Source organism: Nesoenas mayeri, assembly GCF_963082525.1.
Source record: "Nesoenas mayeri genome assembly, chromosome: 1".
Classification (NCBI taxonomy): domain Eukaryota; kingdom Metazoa; phylum Chordata; class Aves; order Columbiformes; family Columbidae; genus Nesoenas; species Nesoenas mayeri.
In genome coordinates, this window is record NC_137541.1 from 209,484,785 (window position 1) to 209,499,962 (window position 15,178).

General features: G+C 45.1%; 2 protein-coding genes across 8 annotated transcripts in view; one reads left to right on the forward strand and one right to left on the reverse strand.

The window, feature by feature from the left end:
* Positions 1-15,178, reverse strand: part of AAMDC (adipogenesis associated Mth938 domain containing) — a 34,269-nt gene that overhangs the window by 3,213 nt on the left and 15,878 nt on the right. For 2 of the 6 annotated variants that reach the window (XM_080363516.1, XM_080363515.1), the window contains exons 2-4: positions 7,519-7,669; positions 3,229-3,324; positions 424-1,187 (exon numbers count right to left, since the gene is read on the reverse strand). In XM_080363516.1, coding sequence (XP_080219642.1) covers positions 1,047-1,187; positions 3,229-3,324; positions 7,519-7,650 — 369 coding nt within the window. In that variant the 5' untranslated portion in view covers positions 7,651-7,669 and the 3' untranslated portion in view covers positions 424-1,046. Of the gene's footprint in view, positions 1-423; positions 1,188-3,228; positions 3,325-7,518; positions 7,670-10,667; positions 10,797-12,204; positions 12,261-12,719; positions 13,128-15,178 lie in introns of those variants that run through there. The other 4 variants (XM_080363517.1, XM_080363513.1, XM_080363514.1 and 1 more) reach the window with 4 other exon arrangements.
* RSF1 (remodeling and spacing factor 1) overlaps positions 12,430-15,178 on the forward strand; it is a 60,362-nt gene continuing 57,613 nt past the window's right edge. The window contains exon 1 of one of the 2 annotated variants that reach the window (XM_080363508.1): positions 12,430-12,782. In XM_080363508.1, coding sequence (XP_080219634.1) covers positions 12,584-12,782 — 199 coding nt within the window. In that variant the 5' untranslated portion in view covers positions 12,430-12,583. Of the gene's footprint in view, positions 12,783-14,478; positions 14,507-15,178 lie in introns of those variants that run through there. The other variant, XM_080363509.1, reaches the window with a different exon arrangement.

The following is a 15,178-nucleotide window of genomic DNA, read 5'->3' on the forward strand; positions in this document are numbered from 1 at the left end:
AGAATTGTCCTCCCAGTAAAAACCTTATAAAACCTCTTCCTATTTCAGGCTGCCTTCAGGCCCAAAAACTCATGAAATATTGCAAATATATGATTGTGATCAAGAGCATCAAACCACCTCTGCTCTAAGATGACACAATGCAAAAAAGAAGAGGTTTTAAAGGATTGCTAGAGCAAATAAAAATAACACAGTAGTTTGTGAAGGGTTATTCCTGAGAAAGAGCGTTCACATACCGATCTAAGCCTCTTTGCTGCTGCTCCGACAGCTCGGACGCCTCAGGGCTTTGAGGAGCCACAGCTTTGTAATTTCATTCATATACACAGAATTCATAGGCACAGACCAAGAATTAGTGAGCCTGGTGGGGAAGATATTTACAGTAGGTAACTTGCAACTCATAATATCAATAGAAGCCCAGCAAGAACAGCAACTTTAAGAATTTATTAAATTTTCACTGTAAATAATATGCTTGATGGCACAGTGGTTCAATCATCAGCTAATGATGACCAGTAAGAATTCTCACATCCATCCCCAGCAGCAATTTAGACTGATTTCCTAAAAAACTCAACATTTTATATTGCAAACTAGTTTTGTGACAAACCTTCCTGGTGATTTTAAGCACGTAGGGACTTTTGCATAGATATGTATTGCACAGCTCAGTGTGTTGCTGCTTTACCACCGCTTCATATCTACCACTGCATTGTACTCATCAGATATTTTATGGCTGCATTTCAATAGCTAATAATGTCATTTTGGGCCATTTCCTAAGAGAAGTATCCAAAGCGTAGTATCTTAATTTAGCCAACAGGTGAAAAGTTAAGTAACCAGAATACGGACAGTGTTCAGAGGAAGATTAGGTCAATCTCAAGAATGTATGAAAATGGATCTGTAGTTAAATTATTTCATTAATAGTCCTTTTTGTGAGCACTCTGACAAACCATCCTTGCATTTTAAGGTAGGTAAATCCACGCTCCGTTGACCGCGATGTGACTCAACGCGTGTCTGTGATTTGGCCGCGGCAGCGAAAGGTGGAACAAGCTGCAAAAGCTTCAGCAGGTTGAATGGAAAACTCCCCCCACTTGCACCCCCCGAGCAGCCAGGGCGTTGTACTCGGCCACGGCCTTCTCCGTTTGCAAGACCAACACATCGATCCCGTTTCTTTTCAGATAGTCCACGGTAGATTGTGGAACCTCAGAAGAGAAAAGGAAATGGGAAGAGCAAGTATTAGATTTTTTCCCCCCTATACACACTGTGAGGCTTGAAGAAAATCAGATGCTGATAGCATTTGTTAGTAGATTCACATGAGTAAATGACAGGAACCAAACTGACAGTATGCTCAGATATTTCTAAGATTGCTATAATGTCTTTCAATAAAGCTACACAGCTCCCATCTCTCTTCAACAGAGTTTAAAATGCAGCCCTTTCACAGTATCACAGTATCACAGTATGTTTGGGATTGGAAGGGACCTCAAAAGATCATCTAGTCCAATTCCCCTGCTGGAGCAGGAACGCCCAGGTGAGGTCGCACAGGAACATGTCCAGGCGGGTCTTGAATGTCTCCAGAGAAGGAGACTCCACAACCTCCCTGGGCAGCCTGTTTCAGTGTCTGTCACCCTCACTGGGAAGAAGTTTTTTCTCAAATTTAAGTGGAACCTCTTGTGTTCCAGCTTGATCCCATTACCCCTTGTCCTATCACTGTTTGCCATCGAGAAGAGCCTGGCTCCATCCTCCTGACACTCACCCTTTATATATTTACAAACATTAATAAGGTCCCCCCTTAGTCTCCTCTTCTCCAAACTAAAGAGCCCCGGCTCCCTCAGCCTTTCCTCACATGGCTTCCTCAGCCTTTCCTCCACTCCCTTCAGCATCTTTGTTGCCCTACGCTGGACCCTCTCCAGCAGTTCCCTGTCCTGCTGGAACTGAGGGGCCACAACTGGACACAATATTCCAGATGTGGTCTCACCAGGGCAGAGCAGAGGGGCAGAAGGACCTCTCTCGATCTACTAACCATCCCCCTTCTAATACACCCCAGGATGCCACTGGCCTTCCTGGCCACAAGGGCCCAGTGCTGGCTCATGGTCATCCTGTTGTCCACCAGGACCCCCAGGTCCCTTTCCCCTACACTGCGCTCTAATATGTAATTTCCCAATCGATACTGGAACCTGGGGTTGTTCCTGCCCAGATGCAGGACTCTACACTTGCCCTTGTTAAATTTCATTAGGTTATTCCCCGCCCAACTCTCCAGCCTGTCCAGGTCTCTGATGGCAGCACAGCCTCTGGCATGTCAGCCACTCCTCCCAGCTTAGTGTCATCAGCAAACTTGCTGATAGTGCACTCTGTTCCCTCGTCTAAATCGTTAATGAATATATTGAATAATATTGGCCCCAGTACTGACCCCTGAGGCATTCCACTAGATACTGGCCTCCAACTAGACTCTGCACCATTGACTACCGCTCTCTGGCTTCTCTCCTTAAGCCAGTTTGTAACCCACCTCACTACTCTATTGTCTAGACCACACCTCCTCAACTTAGCTGTGAGGATGCTGTGGGAGACTGTGTCAAAGGCTTCACTGAAGTCAAGGTAGACCACATCCACAGCTCTGCCATCATTCATCCACCTTGTTACATTCTCATAAAAGGCTATGAGGTTGGTCAAGCATGACCTACCCTTGGTAAAGCCATGCTGACTGCCCCTAATAACCCTCTTATCCCTGATGTGCCTTGAGATGGCACCAAGGATAAGCTGTTCCATTACAACATTCTTTCTTACAACAGTAGAATGGAGCTAAAGATAATTAATGTAAATAAGGTGTTACTTCACCAAAAAAATAAAGAATTGCTTCTTTAGAAGGGAAGTGCAGCACTTGTGAGCTTTCTGTAGGTAGTTATCAAAGTATTATCAAATTATCAAAGGATTTCCAGCAGGCTAGAGAGCCAGTTCATAACCTATTTTAAAAGAGGGGACTAATGACATTGTAAAAAATTCTCCTTGTTTAAACTGTTGCTGTAGCAGAACGTAAACCTGTTTACTGCTTGGCATTGACACTAACACGGCGAAGCTCAAGCGTTGTTTCTTTTGGGAAGAGATGTACTCCTGGCAGGAGCTCAGTCACACTAATCCAGCATCCTGAATTTTCTCCTAGTAAAGCTTCCTGGATTTTTTCTTTCCCTGATCAGAAAGAAAAGAAAACAAGCAGTTCTAATGTATGTTTCTCACGGAACAGAATCCTACCTGCAAAGCCTCGCTCATGCCACGACCGATCACCAGAGTTTTAACACCCTTCTTAACGACTTCTTCAAGGTCAGCTGGCTGCACTCCGGGGGAATGCTGAAGGTCAGGAGGAAAAACAGCAAATAACTATATATCTATATAGCATCTATATGTTCTGAAACTGTTCACAGAGTAGCGGGGTAAATTAGCAGTAAAAAACTGTAACAAAACCCTCTTTTCTGCATACACAGAGAAGATAACACTGGTGATTAAAATAGGTATTTTATATGCAGATGGAGGATGGTAGTGAACCAACTGATGGCAATATTAACACTCTTCATAAAACAGTTAAAAATAAAAAGATGCGTTACACATTTCTAAAGCATTTATCTCGAACAACTAGCATTTTATAAATATTAAAGGGAAATCAATAAACTGCAACATTTTGCTGTTTGCTTTCAAACGAACAAAACCTTTTTGTACTAGAGACTGCGGCAAGCCAAAGTCTATTCACTTCAATTATGAAGAGCTCCTCAAATAATTAAAATGCTTATGTTCTTCTCTTGTTTACTTTGCAAATCTCGTTTACCAGAGAGGACTGAGCAGCACTGGTCAGCTCCATTTCAATGAACAGCTTCCATTTCTGCACTATTCTGCGTTTTAAGAAAGGAATATTTGAAACCAAATAAACTCCTCAAAGAAAAGAAGAGATTTACCAGCATGTTGACTGGGTTTTTAAAGAACACCTGTATACTAGCAGTACATTTTCACCACATGAATTCATAAATAGACCTGTATTGTTAATATAAGACATCACTATGTCACACTAATTCTCCTCATGGATTCAATTTCTATGTATCTATATGGACAGGAGTAACATACTGTGCAGCCCATGACAAGAATTGGGCTCCTCTTTGGGGCGCGTTTTTTAACCCACAAAAACTACTTCCCTCCTCTATTTTTTGGTAGGATTCTCAATTTCTTTTAGAGGACTGAGATACGTTTCTCACTTAGGTAGTGCAGTGGTGGACTTCTGGAGAACGTTATTTTTAAGGAGACGCCCATATATCTATATCCCCTATACTTCCAGAAAATTCTAGGTTCATCCCATTAATTAAGGTCAAAGCACCAGCTTTACATTTGATATCTGCAATTAGAATACAGGGGTCGCTTTGACATGCAGAGCTTTCTCAGAGCAAATCACAGCAAGTACATGTTTGAGACAGAACAGGCGATGCTTTTCCTTTTGGGGTTTTAAAGTAGACTCAGGACTTACACAAAAAGAACTGGAATGGTTTACTGCAATTACAACAGATGGATGAGGAAGGTTTGCAGTCATAAGTACTCCACAGACATTAAAGCCATGGAACAAAGGGATTTTCTTTGGTTGCACAAGACACTTTTTTTCCAGGGGTTTCCACATAGAATCATAGAATGTCCTGAGTTGGAAGGGACCCACAAGGATCATCGAGTCCAACTCCTGTCCCTGCACAGGACAACCCCACAGTTCACACCGTGTGTCTGAGGACGTTGTCCAGTCTCTTCTTGAACAGTGTCAGGTTGGGGCTGTGACACCTCCCTGGGGAGGCTGTTCCAGTGTCCAGCACCCTCTGGGTGAAGAACCTTTTCCTCATGTCCAACCTAAACCTCCCCTGGCACATCTTCCTGCCATTCCCTCGGGTTCTGTCACTGGTCACTAAAGAGAAGAGATCAGCACTTGCCCTTCCTCCTCCACTTGTGATGAAGCTGTAGCTGCCATGAGCTCTCCTCTCAGTCTCCTCCAGGCTGAACAAACCCAGTGACTTCAGCCGTTCCTCATACAGCTTCTCCTCCAAATCCTTCACCAACTTTGTAGCCCATTCTGGACGCTCTCTAGTAGCTTTATATCCTTTTTATCCCGTGTCCCCAGCCCTGCACACAGTGCTCCAGGTGAGGCTGAACCAGAGCAGAGCAGGACAATCCCCTCCCTGCCCGGCTGGCCATGCTGTGCTGGATGCACCCAGGACATGGGTACCTCTTGGCTCCAGGGACACTGTTGGCTCATGTTCAACTTGCCATCAACCAGAACCCCCAGATGCTTCTCCACAGAACTGCCTTCCTGCATCTCAACCCCCAGTCTGTCTGTACAGCCAGGGTTGTCGTGTCCCAAGTGCAAAATCCAGCACTTGCTCATGTTGAATTTCATGTGGTTGGTGGTTGCCCAGGTCTCCAATTTGTCCAGATCCCTCTGCAGGGCCTCTCTGCCCTCCAGAGTATCCACAGCTCCCCCAATTCTGTGTCATCAGCAAATTTACTAAGTACATGTTTCATTGGAAACTAGTGTCTTTAAAGGAGACATGTAACATGATGGAGTAACTGTATCATTGCTGATTTGACAGCTGGAGGGACAGAGAAAGGGCAGCAGAATTTTCTCACCTGTTTTGTTCTCTTGTTTCCCTTTTAGGATTCCTACTTTTTTCTCCCATTAGCAGATGGCACTGAAATGGAGCCAGCAGGGAGGTTGCCTTTCATCTCCAAGGGTTAAGGCCGTAAGAACTATCAGTGCTTAGTTACAGAACCTTGCAGAGCCAGTTATACAATGTTCCCGATGACAGAATTATGTACTAGACAACGGGCTGATAGCAGAGAAGAAAAATAAGCAATTTATTTCCAACTATAGCGTGGGATATGACCATCAACACTTGTTCCCCAAACTTCAGCTCTACCTACCCCAGAAAAAACATGTTCAGAGAAAGCAGGGACACTGGAGTCAAACACAAAGAAAACGCATCTGGTGAATCCTAAAATTTCCAGTGTTGATGGGATTATTTTTTACATTTCTTCTAAAGTTTGAGACACAGTCTAGAAAGTTTAGTTCTGTTCTCATATTTGTTGCTTGCTATTTGTTTTTAAACCAAATCACCAAACTCCTCATAGCTGCAGGGATAGAACTGACCTAAAGCAGGAGCTTTACAAGTGACCTATGTAAGGTGAACCCTTAACATGTTGGGTTTTTTTACTTCCTGATGATATAAAAAGATGCCATAAAACCCACCTCTCCAAATAACTCAACTTTCCTCCTCTGATTTTAATCTAACACAGACTCATTTTTCTTGTTTCAGCTCTCTAAAGACTTTTATGAACTTAAAGCTTTTACTTGTCACCTGAAGACATCCCTCATTTGAAAGTTCAACAAGAAAGCACAGCCTCCTAAATGCTAATAGGTGGATATAGTTTGAAACTAAAGTTCTCAAGTGGTCAGAATGAGTATAAAAATGTGACTGAGCTGGGAACTAGTTGTGAACTTTCTAGCTAATCTATCTCTTCTGCTTCTCCAGTCACATATACCAGGAAAGCAATGTTGTCAAATAAACAAAAAGCGACATCCCACACCACAGAATCCACCTCTCCGAGCAGCCAAAAAGCAAAAACTTCATTTTTCACAATGAGGCCATAAATATGTTTAAAAGGTTACATACACAGCTCTCTTTCTCTCTGCAAGGTACAGGTATCTTTGCATGACAGCACTACCTTTCTCTTGGCATTATATACCCTGTAAAAACTGAACTCTGACAGGTTAATAAAGTTCCGTTCCCCAAAGATTCTAGATGAAGTTCCAAAACCGAAGGTTCTGCCCTTCAGTTGTGTCCAAATGAACTGAGCAGCGCTGGATCCGCAGCGTGGGGACAGCTGCAGGTGTTGGCTGTAAGACCTCATCAGTACATCTTTCTTTTGTGCTTTAACTTTTGTTTAGAAAACACTGATCTTTTTCTAGCCAATCCAGCTATCCTAGTGCAAGCCCTAATCTGGGAAGAATTATCAACACCAGGTTCCTAATGCAACCAACATTATGCTACTTTGAAATCTGGAATGTCAATCCTATTCCATGTGCTTTTACAAAATTTTGCAGCGTTTACAGCTGAAGTTTTAAAATGGTGAGGGCAAGCACTTTGTACATGGCTACCAAGAGAAGACATTGTGTGGTTCGCCAAAGTGCGAGCTTTCCATGGAGAAACTAGTGCATGTGACACTGTATCTGCATGTTTTTCCTCTGAAATAAGCACAAGGGACACCAAGGAAAAGAATATAAACTAAACCACATGCATTGTTGTCTTCCAAACACGTACGGTCGAGTAGTGTCGACTTCTTTGAACTTCCAGACATGGTGTATCTGCAGCCCCATCATCTCCCTGCACAATCATAGAACTGCCTCTGTTCTTCCCAGGAAAATTCAACCTATGGAATTTCTGGCTGGAACTTTAACAACTGTTTTCTGGACTATCCTTAGAGTCCTATATAAAATGCAGGGTGGATAATAAAAAGCAAACTTACATTAGTCCCGGTTTCTCGCCAATCCCAGGTTCGGCTTCCTCCCGGCCACACTTTGCAGTCCTTGTATGTGGTAGAACAGCCTTTCACCTTCATCTGACCCCAAGAAAGGGAAGCAATTTCAGGGGAAGACATCACAAAGTTCAACCAAAGTCTGGAAAAACGGATATTTAATACATAACATCAGGCTCACATATGCAGCACATTAATAAAATCAGAAAATTCTGTCCTTGCCCCCAGGAGCTGGAAAGGAAACGTTCTTACAGACTTTATTCACGTGATATTGTGACAAGAGAATTGAACTGAGGATCAGCAGATTTGGTGAATTACCAGTCCCGGGGATTGTGTGCAGGATTTTAGGCAAATCATTATACATGCTAAATCTGTGCAAGTGTTGGGTGCTCGAGTTTTAAAACTATCAACATGGATCAGGTTCCAGAATATCCTCTTGCATCTGGGCTTTCATCTCCTTCCTAAAATGTACAATGAGGATGATAATAATTTCCTCAAATATCTGAGAGATGTGACTGTTTCTCTGATTGCTTCATTAATTTAAAGGAGTAAATTAGATTTTAAAAATCCAAAACGAACCAACCCAACAGAAAGCCATGAAGAAAACAACGGCATTGCCATGTTGCTACAGCAATCAAGACTTTCAGAGACCTAAAGGGATCAAACCTTGTTTCCCTTGTCACTCTTAGAGGCCAAGTAACATCTGTAACATCTCAGGACACTTAAACATCCAAATAATGTGTTTTCTAAGACCTCAGTCTTCACTGTTTCAACTTAAAACCATTATTTCTAAGCCTTTCTGCTGCAGACAAGGAGAACAGCTTAATCTTTGTCTTTTCCACTAGCTTGTGTTTTCCTAAGGACTTAACTCTTTTTTTCCTTTCTTTGAGGTTAAATAAACTTCCCTTCCCTTCAGTCCTGTTTTCTAAATCTCTGCTTATTTTCACCTTTTTGTATGCATCTTTCTTTGATGTCTGTTGCCTAGAACTACACAGAGTGCTCCAGCTGAGGCCTTATCAGCTATAGACCAACTGCTTTTTGGTATTAGCAGTGGTAATTTTTAGATCTGCTATCACAACCCCAGCTGGGCATCAGGAGGGCAGGGACATCTTTCTGCCCTTCCAGTTCAGAAGAACAACAGTCTGAAATCTGAAAAAATAAGGTTGTTTTTGCAGTAAAAAGACATCTGCTCCTGGCTGATGCAGAAAACCTCAGTGGTAGATCCTTCCAGATACGCAGTTTCTCATCCTTTACGTTTTAATTGTTAAATTCACCAGGAAAACAAAAAGATCATAGGAATCCTGGTGGCACTGATTAAAGAAAAAGCGCTCACAAAAGACAAATCTTTGGTTTACCCGACTGCCATCCTGCATGTGTCACAGCAAAGCACAGCCCGGCCAGGCAGGACACGCTCCTCTCGCATCGCCAGGAGCGGATCCCGGTATCCCGTTTCAAATGTCGCATGAAGTAAAAACTGCGCTAGTTTGGATCTGGCACAGGACTGGAGCCGCTTCTTCCACGTAATAACAGAGCGATTCTTTCTTTCTTGCTCCTTTGTGAATTAGCGGCATGTGTGCCCTACCAAATAGGGTACCAGGCAAGCAGCTATGAGGAACTCAAACTTGCTCGGATTCATATATTCTACATTCTCTCGTTACATATCCACAATGCAACAGATTGAAACAAAAGTTTTACGACTATTTTTCCAAAAGTCTGCTTGAAGGAAGATTATAGGAGAAGAAATAACCAGCACAAAGTGAAATCACTCACCAGTCAAAGAGAAAACACTGAATAAACCACCCAGAATTTCTGCCTATGCTAGTTTTGAGATGAAACAGCAGAAATAGACCCGGAGGTTTAGAGAGAGGTGAATTAACAACAAAATGATTAGGAATATCAGATTTCCCAATCCAAACAGCAGTACAAGGCTGGGACTGTCCATTCGAACAGGCACAAACTGCAAATGGGAGAGCAAATACAAGCTAAGGGTTCCAAAGTGTCTTCTCCAAACAGCACAAAAATGAGCAAACAGCAGAAACAAAGAGACAAAAATAAAAGCCATAAAAATTTGTAATCTAAAAATACTTCCCATAATACTGCCAGAGAATATCGGTAAGGTCAGGCTATTTGAATTAATAAGAGTATCTTAAATTTGCATAAGAATGAACCTTTTATCAGGAACTTTGGACATTGTTGACAAAGGGCACGGTCCAGTTACCAATCAGCAAGGAGCAGAAAAATATTTCCCCAAGAAATTAATTGTGTTTTAAATTTTTCACTACGAGAAAAGTACAGTAGCAAAATATATAGTACCACTAAGGATCAAAAGACACATGAACTATACAACTCAGAAGCATAATCTAAAATAGCAGCTTATTTCAATCACAGCAGCCCAAACACAAAGAGATGCGGAGAAATGGCTCAGGAATCTATAAGCGAAGTTATGAGGGTTTAAAAACCTAGGAAATAAAGGAAGCAGAAAAGCTTAAAAAGGAGGCAAAATACAAGTTTATACAAGGAGATTATACCGAAAGAAATGAAACTGCGGTTAAGGATGGCAGAAGAAAAAAACAGCTGAGAATAAAACAGAAGAAACATGAGGCTGAATTGCAGTTGCGCAAGCAGGTGGATTTTAAAATTGTCTTCTGTGAAGGCAAACATTGTTTCAGAGAAGCACCCACTAGCAACAAATAGAATAAAAAAAGTGAACCAGAGAAGTGCAGAGAAAATTTTATTGACTATAGTAGGAAAGAATGTTTCATAAAGTACAATGTGCAACCTGAGATCAAAGAATAAATTGACTTATGTCAAGCTTCAGGCAGCAAAACTCCTGTAAGGTATCAAAAGATGATGTAGTTTTTCTCCAGCGCCAACAGGGTCATGGGGCGGAGGTGGGTGAGTTCGCTGCAGCCGGTGCCATTTCAGAAGCGATAGAGCAGCTAGAAAAGCACTTCAGGATTTAAAAACTGACAGCAGAAAGGCAAGCGACAATGACAGGCTACACTGAAATGAACAGGGTAAGGAGGGAGCAAGATGCAAAGTTTAAGAACTAGGAAAAGATTGTTTTTGGGAACTTTGTCACAGAATCACAGGCTGGTTGGGGTTGAAGGGACCTCTGGGGATCATCCAGTCCAACCCACCTGCTAACACAGGGTCACCAGAGCAGATCACACAGGAAGGTGTCCAGGTGGGTTTGAATGTCTCCAGAGAAGGAGACTCCACAACCTCTCTGGGCAGGCTGGGCCAGGATCTGGCACCTCAAAGGAAAGAAGTTTCTCCTCATAATCAGATGGAACCTGCTGTGCTTCACCTAATTTTGCTGAGGACCTGGATGAAGGAGGTTTATTGAGTAGATCACAGAGCAGGGGGCGAGTAAACTAGCAGTAAAAAAATGTAACACAACCCTATTTTCTGCATACACAGAGAAGATAACACTGGTGATTAAAATAGGTATTTTATATGCAGATGGAGGATGTTAGTGAATCAGCTGATGGCAATATTAACACTCTTCATAAAACAGTTAAAAATAAAAAGATGCGTTACACATTTCTAAAGCATTTATCTCGAACAAATAGCATTTTATATACATTAAAGGGAAATCAATAAACTGCAACATTTTGCTGTTTGCTTTCAAACGAACAAAACCTTTTTGTAATAAAGACTGCGGCAAGCCAAAGTCTATTCACTTCAATTATGAAGAGCTCCTCAAATAATTAAAATGCTTATGTTCTTCTCTTGTTTACTTTGCAAATCTCGTTTACCAAAGAGGACTGAGCAGCACTGGTCAGCTCCATTTCAATGAACAGCTTCCATTTCTGCACTATTCTGCGTTTTAAGAAAGGAATATTTGAAACCAAATAAACTCCTCAAAGAAAAGAAGAGATTTACCAGCATGTTGACTGGGTTTTTAAAGGACACCTGTTTACTAGCAGTACACTTTCACCACGTGAATTCATAAATAGACCTGTATTGTTAATATATTATTATGTCACGCTAATTCTCCTCATGGATTCAATTTCTATGTATCTATATGGACAGGAGTAATATACTGTACAGCCTGTGACTAGAACTTGGCCCCGGACACCCGTTTACTAGCAGTACACTTTCAACAAACAAATCCGTAAATAGACCTATATTTTTAATATAAGACACTATTACCTCACACTAATTCTCCTCATTGATTCAATTTCAATGTATCTCTATATGGACAGGAGTAATATACTGTACAGCCTGATTAGAACTTGGCCCCTCTTTGGGGTGCGTTTTTTAACCCATAAATACTATTTCCCTCCTCTTTTCTTTTCGGAAGGATTCTCAGTTTCTTTTAGAGGACTGAGATAAGTTGACACTTGTTTACTCCCAGTACTTTGGTAGGAAGGAGGACGAGAGGAAAGGACAGAGAGCCCGGAGAAGCAGCGATGGGGGGGCAGTTGTCACATGGGGAGGCGGCAGCTGTCACACAGGGGGGCGGGCGAACCGCTCTTGAACAATCCACCCCCTCGCCTCAAAACAAGGCCCCGCCGCCTCACACGGTTCTCCCCCGCCCCACAGAACGTGTCCCCGCCCGCGGGGCCGGGAGCCGGCGCCGAGCAGACCCCGACAAGGCCGCCCCCCCTCCCCGCTCCCCGCTCCCCTCAGCCCGAGGCCCCGTCACGACCGTTACGCGCCCCCACTCACCGCCCCGCGCGCGACCTCTGCCCCGCCGCGCAACCGCCACCTCTCCCGCGGGGGCGGGCGGGACCACCCGCTGCCTCCTCATTGGCCAGCGCTACCTTCAAGCCCCGCCCCCTCGCGCTCTCCGATTGGCTAAACCGCCGGGCTGTCCCCCCTCAGGGCCCCGTCATAATTGGCTCCGCCCAACGGCCGCCCCGTCTTGTTTTCATTCCCCCCGCCGCACGAGGCGGGAGGTGTCGCTCTGCGCCGCTCTGGCTGCCGCCCCCTCCCCTCCCTGTCCCGCGGTTGCATTGTGGGATCGTGGCGGCGCGGCTCGACAGCGCCCCCTCCCTCCCCCGCCCCCTCCTCCCCTCCCGGCTCCTTCTCCATCCTCAGGTCCAAGATGGCGGCGGCGGCGGCTCCTCCGGCTCCATCTCCGCCTCCCCCTCCCCCGGCAGGCCCGTGCTGCCCGGGCTCCTGGCCCAACTTCGCCGTCGTCTGCTCCTTCCTCGAACGCTACGGGGCCTTGCTGGACCTACCCGAGCTGCCTTTCCCCGAGCTGGAGCGCGTTCTGCAGCCGCCGCAGGAGCCCGGAGACCAGGGTGAGCGGCCCGGATACCAACTCCCCCCCCACACATACCCCCTCCCGGCCGGCTCAGGGCTGCCGGGGCGCTGAGGGGGGAGCCGGGGCTATTCCCCCCCCCCGCCTTCTCCCGGCCCCGGGGGTGGAGCGCGATGAGGGAGAGGAGGGGCCTGGGATTCCCGGAGCGGCGCCCCGGGGGGGGCGGGTGGACCTGTCCCCGTCCCCCCCAGCCCCTTTGGGGTAGATTTGTGTGTGTCCTCCCCCCGCACAGCCCTTCTTTGGGAGTGGGGGGAGACTTGTCCACCCCAGCACAGCCCTTCTTTAGGAGGAGGGGTAGACCTGTGTCCCCCCACTGCCCAGCACATTTTTAGGACGAGAGGTAGACGTGTGTCCCCCCCCCCCAGCACAGTATTTCTTTAGGAGGAGAGATAGATTTGTGTGTGTCCTCCAGCACAGCCCATCTTCTGGGCGTTGGGGGATAGACCTGTGCCTCCTCCCCAGCACAGCCTTTCTTTTTTTAGGGGGTAGCAGCTGTGTGTTTGGAGGGAGCTGCCTCCCCCCACAGTAGAGCTGGGGGACCTTCCCCCTCCCATTCTCCTCCTTATTACTGGTCATGACCCCCCCACACACACCCCATTTTTCTGGGTTTGCTCCCCAGTTCTGTGCAGGGGGAAATCCTGCAGAAAGGAGGGCAAGCTAAAATAACTAATTTTTTAAATTACTATTTTTTGATCAGCCTGATGCTGGCAATGGGGCTCTTATATCTCCTCCCCACAGCTTTGGGGGTTGCTTCTCCCCCCCCACTCCCCGCTCCCTCCATGTATATGTCCATTTTTTACATCTCCCTTGAAACAAGGACGCATACAGGAGACAACGTCCTGATCTTTCACCCCGCCTCCATTCCTCTCTGTATATGTAGGGTGGGGGTGCACAGAGAAGCCCTGAGTTGTCCCCACAGCTGCTATTTTAGGCCATCTCCCCCCTGACACCCAGCCAGCCATTGTGTCTTCTCTAGCCCCACTCAACCCCCTTGCAGTTTATTTTTAGGGGGGGGGGGGGAAAAGCTCTCCTTGCTCTTTCCCCAGCACCACCTGAGCTGTGCGAGGTGGAGGGGAGGGTTGTGCCCTCCACTGTTTTCTTTCAAGCTGCTCCTCCTCCCCTCTCCTCTCTTTCCAGCAGCACATTTGGGTTGCCAGACTCTTAATTCCTTCTCCCTGCCATGGATGTGGGGAAGGTCCAGGCCCTGGTGGGGGGTTGAGAAGGGCTGTGCGTGGGGGTGGCGATAGGAATAGAGAGGGGAAGGTGCTTGTTGCTCTTGTCTCTATTATTGGTTTGGTTGTTGCCTCTGCACTCTTGCCACATAGGGAGAGCGTGGAGCTCACGGCGCATGCTCAGCGAGGCCCCACAGAAACTTCCTGCTGCTGGAAAAGCTCAGCTCGGGGCTCCTTTTGGTCCAACACCCCCTGTTTTTTCCCCCTCAAAACACCCTCGTCTCCTTCCCCACCAAACCCACCCTGTAAGGTGGGATTAAATCAGCGTGTCGGTTTTTCCTCGGGTGAAGGAAATCGCTAGTTTTGCAAAGTGCGAATGTCCTGTCTGTGAGTTCGCAATGGCCGCTGCTGAGATATAATGAAATAAGATTAATGTACTGTCTCCTTGCGTTGCCCGGTGCCTGATCAATATGAGAAAGACAGATGAGATCCGCTAACTTCTTAAAACCAAGGTTAACTTGCTGGAAAATAGGTATTTATATTCAGTTCCCCAGCGCTCCTGTACTACTTAATGTTATATAAAGGACTCATTAGAAAAAGCGTTGCTTTGTTAACCTGTTGGAAAACTTACTCATAAAAACCAGCGACACACTTAAAAGTTTCAATTTTTAATTAAAATATTCCTTTTAAAGTGATGTCTGTAAAGAAAACTAATGCTTTTGCTATGTGACACAACATAAGTGGGTGTGTACGAGTAATTTGCTGTGTGAACTGCAGAATAAATTAAAATGAGATGAGATAGTGACCTGTGCTTGAAGAATATGCATCTGGTTATAAAAAATAATTCCTGATAACTTTAATTGCATGAGCAGGGAGGGGTTTATCAACAGCATGATGCTTTTCTAAAGAAGCTTTCAAATGACTTGCTTTATGGAGTTTGCATTATGAGTTGATTTTGTACTTGCCAGGTTCTTAAAGTGTTCTCCGTATTGCCCCTCCTGTTTGGCACGCAATGGGTTATTCTCAAATGGGAGCAGTTTGAGCTCCTGAAAACGTCATCTCTAAATTACTTGGGGTTTTTTTGCTGGTGTCTGGTGTAAATGATGTATTTGCTTGATGTATTTACGTTTATTCTGGAGGCGTGAAAAACAAATTTGGGTGATTCTTGTTGCTTTGTGTGACAACTTATATGGCAGGGGTTTTC